At 39.0% G+C, this 22,983-nt stretch overlaps 1 protein-coding gene across 9 annotated transcripts in view; it reads left to right on the plus strand.

The window, feature by feature from the left end:
- The first annotated feature begins 932 nt into the window (after positions 1-932).
- ARMC2 (armadillo repeat containing 2) overlaps positions 933-22,983 on the plus strand; it is a 76,081-nt gene continuing 54,030 nt past the window's right edge. For 5 of the 9 annotated variants that reach the window (XM_027633909.1, XM_027633910.1, XM_027633911.1 and 2 more), the window contains exons 1-8: positions 1,005-1,096; positions 1,477-1,529; positions 2,435-2,551; positions 3,394-3,625; positions 4,858-4,930; positions 7,098-7,266; positions 8,506-8,716; positions 22,744-22,814. In XM_027633909.1, coding sequence (XP_027489710.1) covers positions 2,536-2,551; positions 3,394-3,625; positions 4,858-4,930; positions 7,098-7,266; positions 8,506-8,716; positions 22,744-22,814 — 772 coding nt within the window. In that variant the 5' untranslated portion in view covers positions 1,005-1,096; positions 1,477-1,529; positions 2,435-2,535. Of the gene's footprint in view, positions 967-1,004; positions 1,097-1,476; positions 1,530-2,434; positions 2,552-3,377; positions 3,626-4,857; positions 4,931-7,097; positions 7,267-8,505; positions 8,717-22,743; positions 22,815-22,983 lie in introns of those variants that run through there. The other 4 variants (XM_027633914.1, XM_027633915.1, XM_027633916.1 and 1 more) reach the window with 4 other exon arrangements.

The following is a 22,983-nucleotide window of genomic DNA, read 5'->3' on the forward strand; positions in this document are numbered from 1 at the left end:
TGTGGTGAACTTGCCACTGGCTGCCGCAAGAGAGGAGCCCCAAAGAGAAGATACAAGGACTCCTTGAAACAACATCTCAGCCTTGGCCATATTGATCAACATAACTGGTCTACTCTGGCCTCCAATCGGGAGGTCTGGAGACACACCATCTGTAATGCTGCTGCTTCCTTTGAGAAGCACGCAGGATCACTCTTGAGGAGAAAAGACAACGCAGAAGAGTCATATCTTGCAGAATATTCCACTTAAGAAGTCCTGCTGTGTCTTTTGCAATTGGACGTGTCTATCTCGTATTGGCCTTTTTAGCCACCAGTGTGCTTGTAACAAATTAGGGAGAGCCCTTCCCAAATCTTTGTTCACAAAGCCTAGCCATGATTCTGTGATTCTGTACATTTTCGAGAATTGGAGTGCTTGGTTTGGGGAAAACTTTCACCTTGCACTCTGTGCAGAATAAACAATGTCTCCTTTCTAAACTGGGCCCCCTGTCTGTGTTTAGAGAGTCCTAAACTGGCAACAGGTCACACCGAGTAACTTCTGCCAACTGAACCCTGGGCTTTTTCCAAACGCTATCGCTAAACGTGAGGCAGGACTGGCCGGGAAGAAGCGCCCTCCACCACAAAACCACCGTCCTACGGGCCAACGCCGCAGCACGATCCCTCCCGCACCCCGCCCCCAGAACGCAGAGACATCTCTGGGATGCGCGGACTCCGCCCTGCTCAGGCAGCGGCTGCGCCGCGCAGGCGCCCGCAGGTGCTCGCGCGTGCGCCTCGGGGTCCCCGGTCCCCCCCGGGGAGCGGCGGAGGCAGCGCGGGGGCACCGGCGGCACGGGCGCCGCGGCATCGGCCGGCACAGGGTAGTGAGGGGTCCGCCTGGCCCCGGCCCCGGCCCCGGCCCCGGCCCCGGCCCCAGCCCCGTCCTGCTCCCGGGTCGGCCCCACTGCGGTCTCGGCCCCGTCCCAGCGGCGCCATGGTGTGTACTGTTGCTATGGGAACGGCGAGGCGGGAGGGTGAGCGGGACCGGGGCCCCGCGGTGGCGGTGGCTGTGCCCGGGGATGCCTCCCCGCCGGGCTGTGCGGCGAGTTAGCCCTGAGATTAGCTCGGTTGGTTAGACATGGTGCTAGTAGCACCGAGATTGTGGGTTCGATCCCCATGGGGGATCCCGTGTGGGACATTCAGTTAAGAGTTGGACTCCGTGATCCTTGTGGGTCCCTTCCAACATATATGAAAGTTGGGCTGGAGGCTTTGGAAAAGCGGACGGAGAGGGAGAACCCGTGTGCCGTTTTCCGGCAGCTGGCAGTGCTCCGTTCCCAGGAGAGGCTTGTTTGCCGGGTTTGGGCTGGGTCCGCTTTTACTTCACAGGTGCTGCTTATTTGGGGAGTTCCTTTTGGACGTGTTGTCTCACGGCTGTACTGGAAACCTCGCTCTGTTAAGGGTTGCAGACTTCATTCTGATTAACTTTGTTCTCGTTTGTTTTTGATAGTGATTTCTCTGCTTCAAAATTTCACCAAGCTGAAAGTGTATCAGTTGTGATTGGTAAGTTGCTGGTGTTTAAATTGCTGGTGCTTTAAATCATGTCTAGTAATAGCTATTATTTGCATGTTCTTACTAAACTGACTGGATAACTGCTTCAAACAGGCTGCTGCAGTGGAATTCCTTACTTTTTTTGAATCACATTGTAATAGAGGGGAGAGTAGGGAGCATAGAGAACTGAATTCAGTCACAGTGAAGATCATCATTGTCATGGCTGGGCTTCGCGAATGAAGATTTAGGAAGGCTCTGTCCACATTTGTTACAGGCACGCTGGTGGCTTCTGAGGCCAATACGAGATAGACATGTCCGATTGCAAAAGGCACAGCAGAAAGACTCCTTAGATGGTATATTCTGCAAGACATGATTCTTTCTGCATTGTCTTTTCTCCTCGAGAGTGATCCTGCGTGTGTTCTCGAAGGAGACAGCTGCGTTATAGATGGTGTGTCTCCAGGCCTCCCAGTTGGAGGCCAGAGTAGACCAGTTATGTTGATCAATATGGCTGAGGCTGAGATGTTGTTTCAGGGAGTCCTTGTATCTTTTCTTCAGGGCTCCTCTCACAGTGAAGATAAGTAATATATTAATGGTAATCAGAAATTGTAAAAAAAAAAAAACAACAACAACAACAAAAAAACCTGACAGTCTCAGGTTTCTGATCTGTTCCTGTGGTTTTTTTAATTACACATCATTTAGTGAAAGAAGTTGGTGCACTTCTCCTTAACATCCAGTTGTATGTTGGGTAGTTCTGCTTTAAGAGTTGGGTGTGTATCAGTGAAAGACACTGTGCCAGAATGTAGAGGCTGTCAAAGGAAGAAAAAGTGATTGGAAAAGTAAAAATGCAAACCAGGAAGAACTGAACTGAGAAATTAAAGAAATAAGTTTTGTGTTTTTTTTTTTACTCCGTAGTTTAGAAATAACCAAGATGATGGTGTCTGGTCTACTGTCAGTTCATTGTCATTAACTATGTGAGAGAATAGAAGTTACCAGATGGTCTGAGTCACAGTGCAGAAACATGTTTTTCTTTTTAGGTAAGTTTGAAAAGCAGAAGAGGAATTTTGGATGGTTTAAGACTCAGGATGAGTTTGCTGTAAAATGACAAGGATGATATCTACAGAGAACTGCACCATGATAAGCGATTGGGTTTGCCAGGCTTGAGAGATGTTTGGAGCAAGTCTTTCGCTGACCACTGCATTTGCCAGAAGAGGCAGCAGGACAGAACAATGATTGGAAGTTTGGGTTGACAGCTTGTGTTACATTGGTGTTATCTTTCTTTTCATGTGCTTGGGGGTGGGTTGAGGAATAATTTCTTTCAGAGGAAGAAAATGGATTGCTTGTTCTTCTTTGTCTCTGCTTAACAATTGCTGATAACTGTGCTTCAGTTACTGATAGTAATGCCTCTTTGACTTATTAGGAAGCTGCCCTTGGTAAGGTTGATGATATATGTTGGGTTTTTCCTAAGCTGGAAAAATCCTGTCTCTTTACAGCATATTATTGAATTCTTGTTTTGGCTGTCATGTTTCCTAAGTAATCAAGTGTCAAGAAACAGATTTTCTGTGGTATTGGGAAGGATCACGTTTGGCCCATGAAGCATGGTGGTGTATTTTAGCTCCCTGTAAAAAACTAAGGGTCCTCCATGGCAGATGCTTTCTGCTCTTCAGTATTTTCCCATAGAACTGGGGAACAGAGGGGGGAACGCAGTATCAATGAGCTTTATTTTGCACTAGTTTGGCACTGTCTAGGATTTAGTTATTACGTCCTTTTTAACCACATTGAGGTGGCATAACTAGTGATGAATTAATAGTTTGTGGCTTAAAACTAGCGTAATACTTTGTGCCTTTCACATATATTATCCAGTGTTCTTCCTGTGCAGTACTTTGCAGAGGAATGCAAGCCTCAAAGAGTGAAAATACAAAAAAGGCAGAACCATTCTACTGGCTTTCAGTGGCAAAGCAGAAGACCTGTTCTGAGATTATAGATGAAGCCAGAAATGTTCTACGAACAGTAGGAACTCGAAGACCATTTACACCTACAGATGGTCAAAGGAAACTTTTTGGATCTGGATCCTTGCGAGGTCCTCAAAATAGACCCCCTTCAGTTTTTAGGTACTGTGGCTTTAAGATTTTTTCAAATATCCGTTAGCAGCAAGAGATTTGATTCTGTAATTATGTTTCCGGTGATTATTTTCCCTGTGTTAATCTGTATTCCTAATCACATCCTTTGCCTTCTTCTAATGATCCTTACTGTTGGTGTTAATCTATATGTCCAGGAAGTTCCTGTGGATTAGAGCTGCCAGAGGCAGTCATTACACTAGTTTTCTATGTGGAGAATAGTATGAGAAAGTGGTCTCTTATTTACCTTTTTCTGAAATTCTAAATTGAATGCTTTTAATTGAGATAGTCTTCATCTTTTTTCCAAGAACATGTGAAAGCTTGCTTGTTTCCACATAACCTGTATGCTAGATCTTTTTTAGAGCATTCTCAGATCTTTTAAATGTAAAATTGTAGGTCTTGAAGTTTGAAATGCTCATTTTCAACCAAAATTTATGCTACTTCAGAATTATTTCTGTGTGGGATTTTATTACGTACTAAAGTTCACAGAGCTCAATAGATCTGTCTGTTATGACAAGAGAAAAAAAATTATGTAGTGAGCTGTTTTCAACCATTTTCTCCATCATCTTTTAGCTCTCCATACGTAACCGTTCTATAGTGACTGCAGGGAGGAGATATGAACTGTATTTGTAATGTTAGGTGTCAGGCATGCCAGAAAGAATGCCAAAACGTGTTTGACTATATAAGCCAGTCAGTGTCCATGCTGTTCTCATGGCAGCATGACTTCGGGAACTCAGTTGATACGATACTCCTTAGTGCATAGTGTTGTGCCCTTACAGAAGGCAAGAGCCTGGTAATCAGGTAATGAGGTCCCTCTGGTTGACATCCATGCTTGTTCTCTCTGTGCTGCTTCTTTGTGTGGGAAGGAGCATGTCATGCTTGCACAAGATGTTCAGCAGCTTGTGTGAAATAGCTTGGGCAGCTGGGTTTGTGCATGAATTTAGGCTTACATTAGAGAATTGTTATAGATGTATAAAATAAACTGTATCATGGCAGGTGTGCAGGTGATCTTGTAATTCGTCCTTATTGTGCTGGATTCCCAGATATCAAAGATGAATAGTATTCATGAAAGAAGAGGAATAGTGTGAAGTAGTTTGTCACTCTACCTTTCTTCCTTCTTTTCCCCATATTCATTGGCAAAGGGATGAAACATAAAATTAAAAGAACCAACGGATCGCAAAACACTGGGTCTGCTTTATTCATATTATGTTCCATTTCTTTGTTAGTCTTCATGCATCCAGTTTTGATTTGGCTGAATCAAGACCAGTGTCTGGTGTTCGTCTTAGTCCACTGGATCATGTGAGTACTCTGGAAATAACTCATGCAGTACTGACATAAATATGTGTCTCGGTAATGTTAGGAAAAGGTATGATTTAAAGATGTTGGGGGAAAATGGAGGCCTGTTGCAATTTTAGTCTGAGACTTATAAAGTCAGTTTTGTTATTTTTTCCCCAAAAGAGACCTGAAAATAATTTAAACTGTTTAAATACTGCTGTGTTGCATTATAATTCTAAGTGACATTAACAAGAATCAGAAGACAGATACTTGAGTCAGCTCTCTTGTGTAAGTTTACTAAAATAGAAAATGTTCACGAGCATCAATGTGAGCCAACAACATACCCTTGCCATTAAGAAGGTGGCTGATGGTATCTGGGGCTGCATTAGGAGGAGTGTTGCCAGCTAGTTGAGGGAAATGATCTTTCTCCTCTACTCAATACTGGTAAGGCCACACCTGGGGTCCTGTATCCAGCTCTGAGCTCCCTGGTACAAGGAAGACATGGAGCTAGTGGAGAGAGTCTGATGGAGGGCCGCAAAGGTGATGAAGGGACAGAGATGGGAACATTCAGCCTGGAGAAGACTAGGGAGGATCTTATCCACGTGTAGAAATACCTGAAGGGCAGGTGGAAAGAGGATGGGGTCAGACTCTTTTCCATGACACGACCACAGGCAGTTGGTACAAACTGCAACTTTTCTGGCTGTGAGGTTGTTGAAGCCCTGGCACAGGTTACCCAGAGGATCTTCAAAAGCTTCTTGGACATGGTCCTGAGTTTAGGTGGCCCTACTTGAGCCACAGGGATTGGATGTCCAGAGATCCCTTCCAATCTCATCTATTCACTGTCTCTGTGATCAGTAATTTGAAAGTAAATATGTGGTTGTGCTTTCAGCTTTACTTACACTTCCATAAAATGTAATGATTGTAGTTTATTTCTAAACAAACAGAGGTACTTGGAGAACCTCTTTTCACTTTCTGGGAAAATTGCAAGTTGTTTTTAATTTATAAGTGTATCTGCTCTTTTAAGTTTCGGGTTTTTTTAATTTGATCTTTAAATACAAGATTAAATCACGATCATTTGTTTAGTACCTGAGAGAACAGGGATGCTAAATCAATAAAATATACTTGCTGTATACATTACTTCTTCAAGGCAGTAATGTAAATATAGCATTCTTTTGGAAATTAAGGGAAAAAAATCCAAGAAATCCAAGTAATTTTGATAAGGTAATGTATTTATATCAATCAAGTTAAAAAATTCTGACCATACTTCTATTTAGATTAAATACATCTACGGTTGTATTTAAGTACTGGTGTTAAATTTGCATTTATTTCATGTGTGAGAATGGAAAAAAATTAGAGAAAACTATTGACCAATGCAAAAACTGCCTTTTTTGCTTTACCAATAAATATAAGACACTACACTGTAAATGAAGGACTTAGTCATAGTGGTTATGGGGAGTGGGTCTCACCTCTTGGCTATCTTCAGCTAATAGTGTTGAGAGCTCAGAAGGATTGGCTGGAGGCTTTCTAGTAGATTCTTTATTATGAGGAAATTAGTAGACAATCTTGATATTACAGGTCAGTGCTTTTATGTAGGGAAAGGGCACATCAGGTGTTTTGTATGAGAGGTTCAGGGGGCTGGTCACATCCTCTAAGATGCAAGACACTGGTATAAATAAAACTTGTACTTCCATTCTGGATCTGCATGATTTGTCTCAGTGTGATAGGAAGTAGTACACATGAACACATTCAAAGTGTTTTGGAAATACTATTTTAGTGCTCAAATACAAATCAAAGAATAGATGGAGCTCTAGATTTGCTAGCACAAGTCTTTGGCGCATTTTCTTTGATAAATAAGCATGTTGCAGATGTAATTAAATGAGCATTTAAGAGGAATAAATAATTCTTAGCTTTTCTGCTCCAGCTGGTTTTTGTTCTCTGCACCCTGAGTGTTGGCTTTTAATGGCTTTCTATGGTGATAATGGTATAGACATCTGGTTGTTTGGTGGAATGATATCATTGGATTCTGGATATGAAAATTTCTTAATGAGTAAGCCTATGTAATTTCTGTTCTATTCTGAACTTAGCCCTTTGTTATAAATCATGTGGGTTTCTATTTTTTTTTAATTTTTGCTTGTATGAAAATGAAATTATCTGTGCTTTTATTTAAAAGTCTTCTTTATCTTTGTCACAGAAACCAGTATTAATCACTTCTGCAAAAGATGAAGATTCTTCTGTTTTCCTTCCAAAACCTCCTGCTGAGGCTGCAGAGGTTAGAAAAGTCAGCACTGCTCGAGCATGCTTATATAGAACAAGTTCTCTGGGAAGTTTATTTTCTGCTAAAGTGGTTCTTCCAGATCAGAGTAAGAATGTTTTGATACGTATTACTATTTGCTAGAAAAATAACTGCATGATGGGTTTTAATATTGTTAATTACATGAATTATTATATTAAAGGTCCTTTCAGTGTAAATCTTGAAAGTATTAAAACAACTTTAAGGCAGTTTTGAAACTGTGGTTTCCAAAAATGATGCTGGCCTTTGCCTCTGAAAGTGAGTTGAAAGCTACTCAGATGCCTCTTTTTCCTATAGGTTTACAAGTAGTGGAATTTTACTGAAAGTTTTCTTCAATGGGTAAAATTAACATTAAATGGTGACACGTTTAAAGAGATAATGAGATGCCATTCATCTAAGGAGATTCCCTGATGGATTACTGAGCATAAAAGGAGGAATAAAAAGGAATGATATGTCTTGACAGGCCTCCAACTACATCGTATTTGCTATTAAGAGTTTCTTTAGTGGAGACTTAATAAAGGTTGCTAAATGTGGGATTTAGAAGTAATTTTCTTGCAGATGAGAGGCATCTTGACTTCCTGCATGTTAACTCATAATGAAATATGCTGGGACTCTGTCTTTAATGAAGACTCACCTGTAATAATGACAATTCTTACATTGTCTGGGATTGTTACTTTACATGATAAACTGAATATCTCACTTTTTACCTTATTGCAAAATAAGTCTTAACAAAAAGTAGTAAGCTTTATTATTATGTACTTACTCTATAAATATATCTTTATATAATGTCCCCCTATATGTAGTTTAATCCATTAGCCTTAATAAATTGATATTTGTAGTTGAAGAAGTTGAGAACCTAATGTAGTTATAGCCTGAGTTGGTCTCTTCTCCCCTTTGGGGATCATGCAAATGTTTACGTGAGGGTTTTTTGTGGAGATTCTTATCACTGTACATACCAAGGTACGAGATTAACAGCTATCTTCTTCTTAAGTTCCTGCGTAATATTCAGATCCTGAAAAACAATCACTTTTTTTCACAAGGTGAAATCCACTTATCTGTGAAAAGGAAATAAAAAAAGATGAAATATTGAGATGTTAAAACCCAAAATTGAAAGACTTAAAGAAATGCTGCTCATAAGAAGACGTTGATTACTTTACTCTTAAAAGTCTTAAGCTTTCTTTCCTTTTAAATTGGTACAAGCAAATTTTGATAATGTAACATGACAAACAGTAATTAATTTTGAGCTCTGTTGTGTGTGTGTATTGTGTAAGGACCCTTCTACAAAATGTATTCTTTTTGACTATTTCAGACAAAGAGAAACTAGATTCTGAGGAACCAGCTATGATGATGAATAATCTTGGCAGAAGTAATAATAACTACTTAGCAGAGCAAAGGTTGTACACACCAGTTAATGATAAAAGTAGAGAATTAATTTATAATGAGTGTATCAGCATATCGGAGAGTGAAGACTTCATGGAAGGGACATCAGGAAAATTTTCATTTCAGCTGAGAGGAGAAAGGTCAGTATTGGTCAACGATGGTAATATGCATCTTCCACACAACCCTCTTCCTAAATGTTCAGTTATGCAAGTATCAAAATGTTCAAAACTGATGGAATTTGAAGGTAACACTATATATTCTTTAAAATGAAAATATGTTTAGATTATTAGAAAAATTTACATTTCTTCTCATAGGAAATCTTTGCACTCAAAAGACTAACTTGTAAAAAAAATAAATAACTTTTATTTTGTTTGATCATCAACATTTCAAAACTAAATCTTCTAATCATTGCATGTAGAATACTCAGGTGTAAATTCAGTGTGCTTACTTTTGCAGTTCAGTCCTGTTTTAAGGTGCTATACGTTTTTCTCTTAGCTCAACAGATGAGTAGAGCCCTTTTCAGTTCTGGTATGGGGGAAATAGTGATTATACACCAAAAACAGGCTTAAACTCATTGGCAATAGAGGCAAAATTTTTTGTGGCTTTGAGTTTTTGGTTTATTTTTTTCTTTTTTTTTTAGACGACTGAACAGGTATAAGAAATTAATGAGATTTATGTGCATGCAGTCTATTTTTACTGAACTTACATTATTATATCCATTCTTTAATTCACAATTAAATAAATTGCTTTTCTTTTGATTCCAACTTGAATTCTTGCAGAGGGAGGAATAGTCCCTCCTACTGAGCACTTTGCTCAGTAGGTGTATCAGTTGCTGCTTTAGTAGTTGGATGAACAACCATTTTGTGCTAATAACATTGTCAGATCTGTCAATCTCAAGAACAAAGAACGAAACCCACTTTATTTTCAAGAACACATCCTTATAAATACTTGTTCACTCTTACAGATAAGTATTTGCCAGTAGATATCTTCTTTCTAGCATGTCTGTATGTTTAGGAAAAATCTATTTCCTTGGATATTCTTTAGTATCTTTCATATTAAAGATTATATTCTTAATTTTATAAAATGAAAGGCCTTTAATTTACTAACTTGATGACAGCACTAAATAATGTTGTCCATTGAGGCTGTTACAGCAAATGATACATAGCAGAGCTATCATAGCACTCTTTTTTATATTAAACTGTAAGCAGAATTTTAAAAAAAGACAGAATCTGAAAGACTGAAGACTTTTGTTAGCAAAGAAAAAGCTTCATGAGTATGGAGGGACGGAGAATGAGAAAATAAGCCTAGCAATGAACTATGTAGGTGAAAGAAAGGAAAGTACCGAGGAGAATGCTTCAGTGCAAAATAATTTTCTGAAATCAGTGATCCGAAAACTTCTTAGATAGAGACTGTATGGATTATCATACTACATAAATGACTGTAGTTTGAGTTTTATTTAGTAAAGGTGTGGTGAGAAGTACTTTAGTATTGCAGTTGAAATGAGTAGTTCCTTTTGTGGAATGTCCATCCTACTGTTTTCAGTCCTACTTTCAGTTTGGATTCCTCTTTCAGTTGATGATATCCAAGTGTCTCTAATAGAAAAGGAGTCAGTTGATACTTTTATTCATTGGAAAGAATGACCTTCCTTCTGAGTCATAATTTTAAAACTTGCAGATATAATTGAACAGTTAACCTATTAGACATGCTCTCTGTGTGTTCAAAATTATATGTTTCTCTTTATAAGTTTGAGAGCTCTGCAAGTTTTTGAGCTTGGGTTTTTGTTACTGGTGCTTTCTGCAGTCATGAATCTCATGCATCACTTAAATTAGATCTCAGGTTACTGGCCTTAGGATAATACAAAAAATTTGTTTTCCAATATTGTTCTGACTAGTTTTCTCCAAAACAGAAGAGTAATATAATATTCCTCCATCATTCTGTGTTGCATGCAAGATCTGTGTTTTTGAATAGTCCGTTTTTACCTCTCCTATGGATTGTGCATGCTTTCTGTGTGCTTGAGTGAGAGATGGTTTATGCCAATGCTGCCTAAGCAATGCTGCCTGACACTATTTAGGTGCTCTTATGGCTTAGAGTACCAGACATAACTGCAGAGCTGCAATATGCTCAAGAATAATACAAAGTACTTTCCCTTTAGCAGAGGACAAAGATCCCTCATCTGTATCAGCCCAAGCAGTTCATACTATCGTATGATGGAAAGGCTGTAGATAATCTCAGCTGCTCTCATACTTTCTAACTCATTGCTGAGACTTACACCAATGAACACGTTCGTCCAGTATTTGTGTGTGATACCACACGAGTCAGGCAGACCTTGATCTGTGTCCTTGTCTGAGTTCAGAGATGTCATTCTTCACCTGACAGGGCAGTTGAATGGTACCACAAACCTAGCCTTCTATATAGTTTGTTGAGTTTGGTCTTCACAGTAGTGGTATATAAAAGGCTCCAGAACCACAGAGGGCTCATTTCAGTAAGAGTGTTTTGGCATGCTTTCTCAGCAGAACATGCTTACAGATACTAGATGATTGCTAGGATTAGGTTGCATCTGGTTCTGTGTCGTAAATACTTAAGGCATCTTGTATGAAGTTACAAGATATTTTCTATTTAAAGTATGTTGTATTTGGGAGTAATAGGATGAAGGCTTAAAAGAATGTGAAATCTTTTATTACCTAGAGTCCTGACATTCTCGATATGAAGCAGTTGTGTCAGCCTCCATTCTGTATCCCAGTGATTTAAAATCCTTGCTGGAATTAAGCAAGTGGATTGTAAAAATAGTACACTTCTTATAGGAGAAGGTGTTTGAGACTCCTTACTCCCCTTTCCCAACAGTTCCTGTATATGGACCAAAATAGCTTTTCTAATAAAGCTGGTTCCCTGCTAATGATGAAACAGTAGAGCATGCCAAAATGGCATGGCAGATCCCTGCCATTAATGCTATCACATTTATTTTAAAGAGAACAGAAGGGAAGTATTTTATTCCAGCAAGAGAGAAGGACTTTTTGAGGCGAAAAATTATTTGTCATTTCGTTTGCAATTCTGTTTTGCAAATAACCATCTAGTTGTAATAGAATAGGTATATTAATTGAAGCAGATTGAATTTATTGACATGTTGCCTTAGGAAAGCAAGAAATGATTTCTGACAATCATAAAGAAGCTAAGTTTTGTTTACATCTTCTTCCAGCCATTGTGCCTTGCCATCTATTATGATTGCTATAGAAATGAAACTTCTAAAATGTTTTCCGCATTCATATATTTCAACAGAAGTGTCAACAGTGACGGCAGATTTGCTGATGAAGAGCAACAGTTTCCCTGGTGAGAAAAAATGTTTGTTTTTTTCCTACTCCAATTTCTCAAAATTCAGAAGGCTTATCATGTTATTCCAGGACTCTTTAGAAACGCAGGTGCCTTCAGTGAGGAAAAGTTTGGTGGCAAAGAGTTCATTCCCAAGTGGCCTGTTCTACACTTCTTTTAATACGTGATTTCTGTAAATAGCTACAAAAGGTTTAGCAGTTGCTGTAAAGAAGATATACTGTACGCTGTTTTCTCTCACCATTGCTCTCCTTATAAATGCCTCTTTGGCAGTATCCTTGACATGTATTCATCAACTGCTTCCGTGACACTACTTTCTGTTTCTTGTGCTTTTTAGAGTTTTGGAATATTTCAGTAGCAAATGATAGCAGTAGGGGACGAGTAAATCATAGATTCATAGAATAGGATGGGCTGGAGGGAACCACTGGAAAGTACATCTGTTTGATTGCTTAAACTACCTTCACATCTGTGCCCAAAATATACATTCCTTTTCTCTTCAAAGAAAAGGATCCCTACGGAGAAGTTTCTTTCCTGAAGGGAACACCTATTCTTTGCTGCTCTGAATGATTTTTTGAAATTAATTACGTGGTGTGGATATTAGTTTGTTGTATAATTTAGCTGATTCTCCAGACTTTTTTTCAGGATTTTTTTCTTCTATATATTGATGACTTCTGGAGTTCTCATAAAGACAGGGAAACAGGAAATTAATCTACTTCTAACTAATCTTTCTCTATTTCTGCCTCAGTTTCACTTGCTCTTTGGACCACTAATTTAAGAAAGAAACAACTGAGAGTTGGGAAATCTTTCACAGGTAGAGCTTTCTCCAGAGTTTTCCAAAGAAAGAATGACACGTGCCCTTCCAAGAAGGTGCCCGGTTTTGTATAGGGTTAGGGAATACTGAAAGAACATTGGGAATGAAGAATTGTTTTCTTTAGAACTTTTTATAGACTTCTAAATAAAATATTAACAGGTAGCAGTTATCTCTGATCTCTTCGCTGGTGGAAGAGACAGTGGAGTTAGGCACATTTTTACTGCGTACTCCAAAGAGAGTCTTTCCACTCTAGTCATAAGTTTCAGGTCAAGGTCATTGATCTCCAAATCTGGGAGATCTAGGTCTTGAGAGTCCTTATTACTAATTGAATCCTTATTACATTGAATTGTAATGCTAGAATGGGAAGGAATGCCAATTCAGTCGAGGTAGAGCTGTAGTAACAAAGGATTTAATTTTTTGTTTGTTTGTTTAAAATTGGAATACTTATGCAAGATTCAGGTTAGGAAGATGAAGATGGTGTGATTTACAGACTCAAATATACTTAGGCTAGTATTTTAGGTATTTTTCATGGTTAGCATTAGGCTATCAGTTGTGTAGTTGCTTAAAGATGCCCTGCCACAAATCGATATTGGTAATATTTTCTCTATTATGCAGAAGGTGCAAAGATTGAAGAATAAAAAGGATAAGGATAGAGACTTTAAATCAGCCTGGATTATTCTTTTAAGCCATACTGTTTAACATGTGCATGAAGTTCTTCATTAGTAGCCTGTATAAATAAGAATATTATCTTCTTTTTATCACTGGAGTTGTCATAAGAAATGAACTATATGTGTAATAGTGTTTATAGAAGAATTGTTATTTGGCGATCTCTAGGATGACTCAGAGTGTAGCTGGCCTATTTGTCAACATATTTTTGCAAATTTTGTTGCCTTTCTGCTGATTATCCTTTCTCATATCAGTGGTATCAGTTATAGAGCTGATTATAGTTTTCACTCCGTTTGTTTTTGTCTTTTCTTACGGTGTTCCTTATGATATAATCCTCTACAATTTCTGAAATAATTTCAGGACATCCATATTACTAGTTTTTCAATTATTTGCATGCTTTTGAAAAGTTCTATAGTTGAGAAATAGGACTGACTAGAGGCTTACTACTTTATTTTATATCTCTTTTATCTGTCTGCAAGTAATTTGCTATCTGTATTATTTTTTCTAAAAGGAAAATAGTGTTTAAAAATTGAGCTGTTATAGTTCTTTTTTCTTTGAGGCATACCTATTGCTTATTTCCAGATTGTGTTTGTATCTATCTTGTTTGTTCCTCATATGACACCATAGAATGGAAGATTCTGCGGTAGCTGAGCAAAGTAGGGACACGTCCTCTTAAGTGGCTCAGTAAAGGTCAAGTCTTCATCTAAAAAGACAGAGTGCCTTTCAACTGCTAAGTTATGGGTCAGGATGAAATCCCTTGCTTTAAAACAAAAACCACAAAAGCATATTCCCTACTATTCAACTAATGAAAGACAATACAAAAAGCTAATTCTGATGTCCTTCTGGGTGCATAAAAGGTCTGGATAGTATAATGAAATAGGAATAGGAGGATTAATAAAAAATGCATATGTTAATTGGCATGTGGAAAAATTAATTTCTATGAGAGTAAATGACAAAACAAAATATGTATTTTTCTCATTTTGCCAAAAGCTACAACCAATTCCTGTTAGTTGCTTTGGCAAAAATACTAGATGTTGTTTATTCTTCCAAAGTCTACAGAGTAACGTTGTTAACATTGGTAATTATGGGTTAGAGTTAGCACTCTTGTTTTACTGATCACTAAACACTTGCGGGGGAAGAATCATGGTAGCAGGGGCTTGTGTTCTGAGGCAGTGGTTCCTAAGCATTGTGTAGATGAACCTTCTCTGAGAAGATCCGTTGCAGCATCTCTCATTTGCTGCAGCTCCACATCTGACTCCCCTCCTTTGCCTTGTGGGCCTTGCACCACCTTGTCCCTTGCAGCTGACTCAAGGGTCTGCTGCATCGTCCTTATTCCCAGGATCACCATTAGTTCACTTTAACTTTCCCTGGAGCTGCTATCCTTTTTGAGATGAAGCTGCTGAATCTGGCTGTGCCCTGCGAAACTTGGTCTAGAGCCATGTGTATCTTTGCCCAGTGCTCCGCAGCGATTCTGCCAGGAGACCTGATGCACAGTTTGTGAGACCACAATTCTGAATAATTTAGAAAAAATGGTAACTGGCAGTTGAGATATAAACAACCCATTGGTGATATGCCAGAGGGTTGTTTGGAGGAACTTCGATAGGCTGGGGAAATGGTTTGACAGGAACTTGATGCTTTTAACAAAGTTTAACAAAGACGAGTGCAAAGTCCTGCATCTGGGGAGGAACAACCCCTGGCAACATTATATACTGGGGACTGTCCAGCTGGGAGGCAGTTTTGCAGAAAAAGACCTGGTATCCTGGTGGACACCAAGTTCATAGAACAGCTCAGGATGGGAAAGACCTCAGAAGATTGTCTGGCCCAATATTTTGTGGAAAAGAGAGCCTAGATGAGATTACCTAGCACCCTGTTCATGCACATCATGAAAAGCTCCACCACACCTGGACTTCTGGGACCCGTTCTGGGCTCCCCAGTGCAAAAGAGATATGAAACAGCTGGAGAGAATCCAGCTACTAATATATGAAGGGAGTCCTTTGTATGAAGTAGAGCTGAGAGATCTGGGACTGTTCAGCTGGAGAAGAAAGGCTCATCAGGGGTCTTATCAATGTATATGGTACCTGAAGGGTGCATTGTGATACCGTCACTGACTGCGTGAGAAGAACTCGCTCTTCTCCCCCATGGCAGGCACTCAAAACAGGAAAAGGTATTTACTCATAACTGACTGTTCTTTTTAAGGATTTATTGGTTGTATATACTTTCACAACCTCCTTGCAGCTTTTCCTTTGTAGTTCATATAGAATTTGTAAATCTTTGGTGGAAGGGAAAGTACCCAACTGTTTAAATAGCCAAGCGATCCTTATCAGTAGAAGGCATGCCATCCTGGATACCTCTAGCAATAAAAATAAACCCAGTTTACAGTGCAGATGTAGTCACACTCTGAATATACATGTGAGTAACATAACAAAGAACAAACTTTTTAAATGGCGTATCTGTTTAAGGATTATCCACAGTTGGGGGGACTGAACTCTGGTCTAGTCTGAAAGAACACCTTTGTGCCTAGTAGTCCTTTTGATACATCTAGCTTGCCTAAATAGGCCCCCAGGATCTGCTTAACATTTCTGTAAATCTGTTCTTCATAACACTTAGTAAAATGTCTTGATTTTTGGGTGTAGTTGCATCATGTCTGGCATTCCACTGCACACAACGTATGTTTGTAAAATCAGATGTTCAGTGCTTGTATTTATGTATAAACAGTCTGCATCTTTTACTTACTGCCTAGTGCCTAGAATTTTGTCAGAGCTTTATGAAAAGTTAGAAATTGCTCTCCTAGACTTTTGCAGACCTGAAAACATTGATATATGTAGGATCCAAAATCAAATTTGTAAAAACTTGACTCACATTTTTGGATTTTAAATAAGCTAGAAAAAGAAAGTTTTTTAGTGCTGAAGGGAGTGGAATGAAGGAAAATACACCGGGGAAAATTGAGTGACTTCGGAGGGAAAATGGAAGAAAAGAGAAAGGAGGATGGGGAATGCATCTGAGTGAAAAACATGAAGGCAGGAACTGAAGGAGAACTGTAGGTAATGCACCTCAACAGCACCCTCAATTTGCTGCAGGCATCTGAGAAGCTTTTTTGGTCACTGTTAGAGGATACTAAACAAGGTGGACTTTCAACGTGACCTATTATGACTTCTGTATATTTTCATTACATAAATGGCTAGTGTACTTTTAGATTAAGTAGGACTGGGTTTGTTTATCCTACCAAAATAAAGACAAAAAATAAAAGGGCTCTAAGGATAAACAATGAAACTGTCTGCAGCTTGAATTTCCTTATGAGGAAGGAACTTAGAAGATAAGAATTGTGGTTCCATGGGTATAGAAAAGGCTCTGCAGATACAGATGTTTAGAAATTGTGTGCTTATAATTACAGTTTTCTGACTGAATAAAAAGGGCATCAAAGAAACAAATTGAGAGGCAATGAACTCAATTACCTTAGAAATTTATTTAAAATAAACAGAATCCCGCCCCCCCAACTAAATATTACTTTACTATAGAACATGCTACTTAGCAGTGAGGCCAGCATTTTATCGAGAGCACATGGGTGATCCTTCACGTGATGGCAGCACAGACTGAGGCTTCTTAGCAGGAAGGAGCTTCTGAAGAGATTTTACTGTGAGCGTCTGTACTTACTAGTTTTATGTCTTATTCTGATACACTGTAAAGTTGAAGACAAGCTTTTGGACCAATTAAAGCATGTTCTGTTTCGTATTTTATTAACTATATGTAAATGTGGGTTCTGTAAATGTGGGTGCTATTGTAGTTTATGCAGGTGATGCCTTCAGAAGGCAACATCCTGTATGTCTTTCCAAGTATCTTCCAGGGTACCTTTTTTGGTTTAAATGTTGCTAATGATTAGATTTACAACTGTTTGGGAAGTTTTGCGTGGAGCTGAGTGAGAGAAAATGGTGTTTTGTTAGTCAGTCTCCAGAAAGTCCTCAGATGTTAAGCCTTCTTTTTATGTCAGTGGAAACCAGTTTGGTGGATCTGGTGTCTTCAACCACTCCCTGCCCCAAAGAAGTTGCTTTAAGCAGTCATATAGCATTTGCCAACAAAATATACCCATAAGTACAAACTTAAGGGTGCTCTGCAGAATCATATTATGTTCTGGATCACAAAGCTGGCAATGCATTTTCATTTCCTTGTTTAAAAATGGAAAAGAAGTCTGTTTCCAGATGCCAGATAATGTCTCCTCTACCGCTTTTTCATAGCATTTACTCACGGCGTGATGCACAGTCTGTGTGTTAGTAGCTCTCTGCCTTTTAAGAGTCTGTTCAGATTCCAGTTTACATGGGATAGTCACGGTTCCTGTCTCTACTTCAAGAGAGTCCATGGATTCAGTTTACATGGGTGCAAAAGAAGAGCCTCATAACCTCTGGACAAGCAAAGTTGTGTGAGGCCTTGGCACTTGCAGAAGCAAATAGTTTGGGACTTATGAAGTTCTCCATCCCTGCTGCCCTTGTCTTTTGCTCATTCCCTGTTATTCTTACTCTTCTCTCTGAAAACAAACCCATATATTCTTCATCCTATATTGCACTGTATCAGGGTTTAATGATGCTGATACTTTTGGTCTGTGTTTGGCCCAGCCACCTTTAAAAGTTTTGTTCTTTCCCTACCAAGTTATGAGAAAACAAGCACTGATAAAATGGGAACTTCATCTTTGAAGAGAGTTCTTGTATAAACTGTTAATTGCTGTTTTATGATTGGCTAATTGTCCTCCAAGGTCGCTTGAAGGAGAAATTGAAGACTATATTGATGAAGTAAACCCCTAGTCTCATTTGGAAAAGACTCCCCCGGGTGCAGTACGCAGGCACAGGGAAAGCCACGCACGCGCAGAAGAAATATTACTTGCATGACGGGGGATGGGATGGTGGGCCTCTAGCTGGGTGGTGCTGGCCACACCTGCCTAGGTTGAGGTCATCCAGTTAATTGTCTAAAAGCAGATAGCTCGTTTTTGGGGGGTTGCTAGCTTCACATCAAGGACAGTGTTGCCTTTGTTTTGCGGGGATGCCCACTACGTGTGAACCTGCCGACTCCCCGAGGATGCAGCTTCTGCTGTGGGTAATTCTAGGCATTTGGGGTCGGTAAGATAACTTTATAAACAACAACTGAGTGACTGAGGGAGTCATACTGAGGGCTTATTTCTCTCCTCATTCCTGTCTTTTGGGTTTGTTCGTTTTGTTGGCCACCTCTTGGTAACAAATACCAGTTTTGTTGAGCTTTCAATGGTATTATGGTTTCAGCTTCACTATGTTCTGAACTCTCCCTAATACATACACTATCTCACTTACTGTGCTTCTCTGTTCTTCTCCCACTTCCATGTTATCTAGCTTTGCCTCCCAAAGCTGTAAGGATATGTAAGGTATTATAGGAACCTTACCATGAGGAGAGCAGGTAGTGTGGAGAGGGAATGCCTTGAAGTTGGACAATTCAGAAAGATAATCATGTTCTCTTTTTGTTCTAGTTAACCTTTGCTACCTGACTGATCACAGGTGTTTGGTAGAGACTATGCAGAGAAGCATTAATTTGTTAGTATTAGGCCATGTGTCTCTCTTAGCTAGTAACTAAATAATTGGGGGCACCAGGGATACATCTGTACTAATAATTGATAAAAATTAAACAAAGGAGTTAGTCTCTGGCTTGGTGGTCAACTGCTGTGTCATGGGTTATGTTAATACAATTAAAGTATTTTTAATTCCCTCCCTCCCACACACAAGGTACTGTCTGGGATTGTCCCTACCTCTACTTATCTGTGCCCTCTGCCCAGCCATTTGTCAAGGAAAGTGCCACCTTTCTTGGGCCAAAACTGTACCAGGGACAATGCTAGGAGTCTAAATCTAAGGAACAGTGTCACCCAAAATTCAGGCCCATTATCAGACTCTGTTTTGCAAGTAAAGAGATAGCCAAGTTCTCAGATGTTTGAGGCTCAATATGAGGAAGGAGCCCAAGCACTGTTCCTCTGTTGGAATCTTACATTCACATTTGTGATTCAAACCTTGCTATGGTGTGCAGCTTCTTTGGAGATTACTAGTTCGGTTCTTTGCCTCTGGGATGTAGTTCATAGAAAAGTAGTTTTCCCTGGAATACCATTGAAAGTGAGAGTTTGCAGATTTACCATGAGGCTCATGGCAGGAACAAACAAGTAAATGTCTAAACATGCAGAAAATCTGAATAAATGCTGCTTCCATTTAATTATCCATTCTTTCACCAGGGAAAAGTACTGAACATGTATTGGGGCCAGCTGAGATGGAATCAGTTTTCCCCGGAGCAGCCCTCACAGTGCTGTGCTTTGCATTGGTAGCTAGAAGGTGTTGATAACACGCCAACATTTTGGCTGCTGCTGAGCAGTGCTCCACCAGCGTAGTGCTGTCTCTCCAACGTTCACCTGTCACCAGTAGGCACCACCACTAGGGGTGGGCAAGACCTTTGGAGGGGACATAACCAGGGCAGCCGGCCCAAACTGACCAAAAGGATATTCCATATTGTGTGATGTCTGCTCAGCAATACAAGCTAAGAGAAAGGAAGAGTGTGGGCATCCATGCTTACAAGGTTTGTCCTCCAAAGCAACCGCTACACATACTCAAGCCCTACTTCCTTGAAAATGATTGAACATTCCATGCTGGTGGGAAGTTGAGAATAAATCTTGCAGTTTTCTTTCCTTTTGCTTTATTAAACTGCCTTTATCTTGACAAGTTTTTCTTCATCTTGTTTTCTCCCTCGGTCCTACTGAGGAGGGGAGTGGTAGAGCATTGTGATTGGGTACCTGGCATCTGTCCAAGGTCACCTCACCACTCCACACTACTGCAGTGCTGGCTCACTTTCCTTTTGGAAGTCCTCACACTCTGTGTACATTCAAGAAAGCAGCATTCTTCATAGAGGCTACTATGATTTCTTTTATATGAGAAGGATAGAGATGATCCAGTTGCCAAGTTCCTTTTCTTCTGTAGATCATCAGAGCCTCTGTCAGTTCAGTTCTTGATGAGCCCCTTATCAGATGATCAGATTTCTGCCAATTGACTTTGTTTCCTAGGCAACCACTCTGAAGCCAGTTCCCTTCAATAGTAGGTAACTTATTTTTTAGAATAGGTTGATTACATTTTAACTGCATTGTTCTTAACAAGATACTTAAGTTTCAGTAAAAAAATTTTAAGATATGTAAAGATAATGAAACAAAAGTTTCTGTAACTAAAACAAAGTTGGCAGAATGGTGAAGATTATATAAAACAATTTTATAATCTCTCACAAAACTGGTAAATTGTACATACCCCCTAAAGATAAGCCTGCCTACCAGTCATTCTCATTTATGTATGTATTCAGTGTATTCTTTTTTCTGAAAATAATGAGAGTACCAGTAATTTACAAGAATGCTTCCCAAAAGCACAGATAGTTAGATAGAATACCAGCAGTACAGCAGTCTGCTTTCCTACTCATTTAAGTCTCTAAACTGGTTGATACTGGTGTTTAAGAAACAATAGGTTCCAACCAAACTTTTTTTTTTTCGTGCAGTTGTCATGACCTTACTCTACATCTCACATATATGGTATTTCTGTCTAGTAAGTTATCACATCCTTTTCTTCAGTGTCTTTCTCTATTAATCTTTTCCTTCCAACAAAACTCATAGGATTATCTTTGTTGAGGTTTCTTGCATTCATTGTGGGGATTTACATCCGCAGGGAAGAAGCACAAACGGGATATAGTTACAAAACTCTTTTTCTGAGGAAAGCAAACTCAAACATCCGTCTTCATACAGGCATGTGGTATCATCATGCTGAATTTGTTCTCGTGCTTATCCAGTGACCTTTCGGGTTATAGTCTTGGTTTCAGGGATGGCTGAAACTTGTAGAAACATTTCTGAAACTTCTAAAATTTATAGGACAAGGTATTCACATAAATGGAATCAGATTTTAGTTTCTGTCAAGGCAATGAACTGTATTTAACGTGTGCTGTAAAACTCTTCTTTCTTAGAGGTGTCAGACAATTTTAGAGTAGAGATGCAAGCACTTGTCTTTTTTTTTAATTGTTATTATTTTTTAAGGCATTACTTCCTCAGAGGAGTAGAAATTGCTGTATATGAGCAGAAATAATTTCAAGATAGTTTGTGTAAGCATTTGGGTTTTGGAGCACTTAAATCCACATGCTGTAAAAAGAAAGCATTATTCACTGTTAGCCATAATGAAGCAACTGTTCCTCTGTAATGTGATTGCTTGGGAAATTTTTGACTGATCACAGTGAGCTCTCCAGTCCCTTTTGTAGGGAACTGATCTTGCAAGAGCTTTGTCTTTTATTCTGTCTCCATCTGTTGATAGGATGACTTACGTCTTCTGTCTGGACTGACAGACAGGATTTAGGCGCCAATCCAGCAAACCACTTAAACAACAGTTCAGCTTTAAGCCTTATAGTAACTAAATTAACTGTTCAAAAAAAATCAAAATCACATTGCTAACACACTGCTGTCATCTTTAGAAGGAAATTCAGGAGATTAGGTTGTATTGGTACATGAACTTTAAATGGAATAAGAAGTGTTAAACTAAAGGTACATTGAGAATAGAAAACACTGATTAAGACCTTTGTCTTTAGTACAGAATTTAAAGGAGGAAAGACTCCAGTTTAATAGCAGAGAGTCTACATCTTATGTATTGCTTTTAGATCAGTGCTGCTTGACTGTGCAGATAGGCAAACAGAATAAATAGACTTATTACAGATGTATGTAGTAGTTTCCTCTGGCCAAAGAAAGACGGACCATAAAATCAGCAGGAATTACAGCATTACTTACTGTTGTTTTACAAAGAAATGGCAACATTCCTGCTTCTTGTACTAACAGAACTAGTGACCACTATGCAGTTAGCAATAATTTACTGGCAGACCTGGAAATTCTAGTATATTCTTTAAAGGTTGCTAGCATGTTTGTTTCTTTGAAAAGTCTTCTCATTAAATCTTTGTAAAATGTTCATTCTGTCAGAAAAATAACACTGTCCTTATGAATGGATGAAGGTACAGTTTTAAGCTAGTTGAGTTTATATTCAGTTAGTGAAACTGATGATAAAATAAAAATTGGCTCTTTCTGAATTGAGTTTGGTTCGTCTTTCAGTTTTATTGTATGAATAGAAATGCTTTAGGTTTTGTGTTCCATAATGGTGACCTCTTGTGGTGTGAATATGTCAGTATTTCTGAAGGAGCTTTTTGTAGTTGGTACTGGAGGAAGTTGTATTTACATGTCACTTTTAATGTGCAGGTAACTTACTAACTTAGTAAAATAACATAATCTTTTCCAATTAGTTATTCATATGCTGAATGTATGTGAAGAAATTGCATTCTGATATTACTTTTGTGTGTCCATACTGTATCTTTTAGTGACCAGATGAAAAAGCCTGGCACAAATTCATCATGGCCAAGGAGTTCAGGCTGGAAGAGAAGAGTAACAGGTACTTCATAAGGCATTTCAATGTCCATTCAAAAAATGTGAAATCAAATAGCAATGATCTAATTTTTGTGATTTGAAGATCTCTTTATTTGAGAGTCTGGTATGGAAACCTGAAGTTTCTACTGCAATGTCATTATTCTTTATTACGATTTTTCTAGAATTGAGAAGTT

Source organism: Corapipo altera, unplaced genomic scaffold (assembly GCF_003945725.1).
Source record: "Corapipo altera isolate COAL_440 unplaced genomic scaffold, ASM394572v1 2b, whole genome shotgun sequence".
Taxonomy (NCBI): Eukaryota; Metazoa; Chordata; class Aves; order Passeriformes; family Pipridae; genus Corapipo; species Corapipo altera.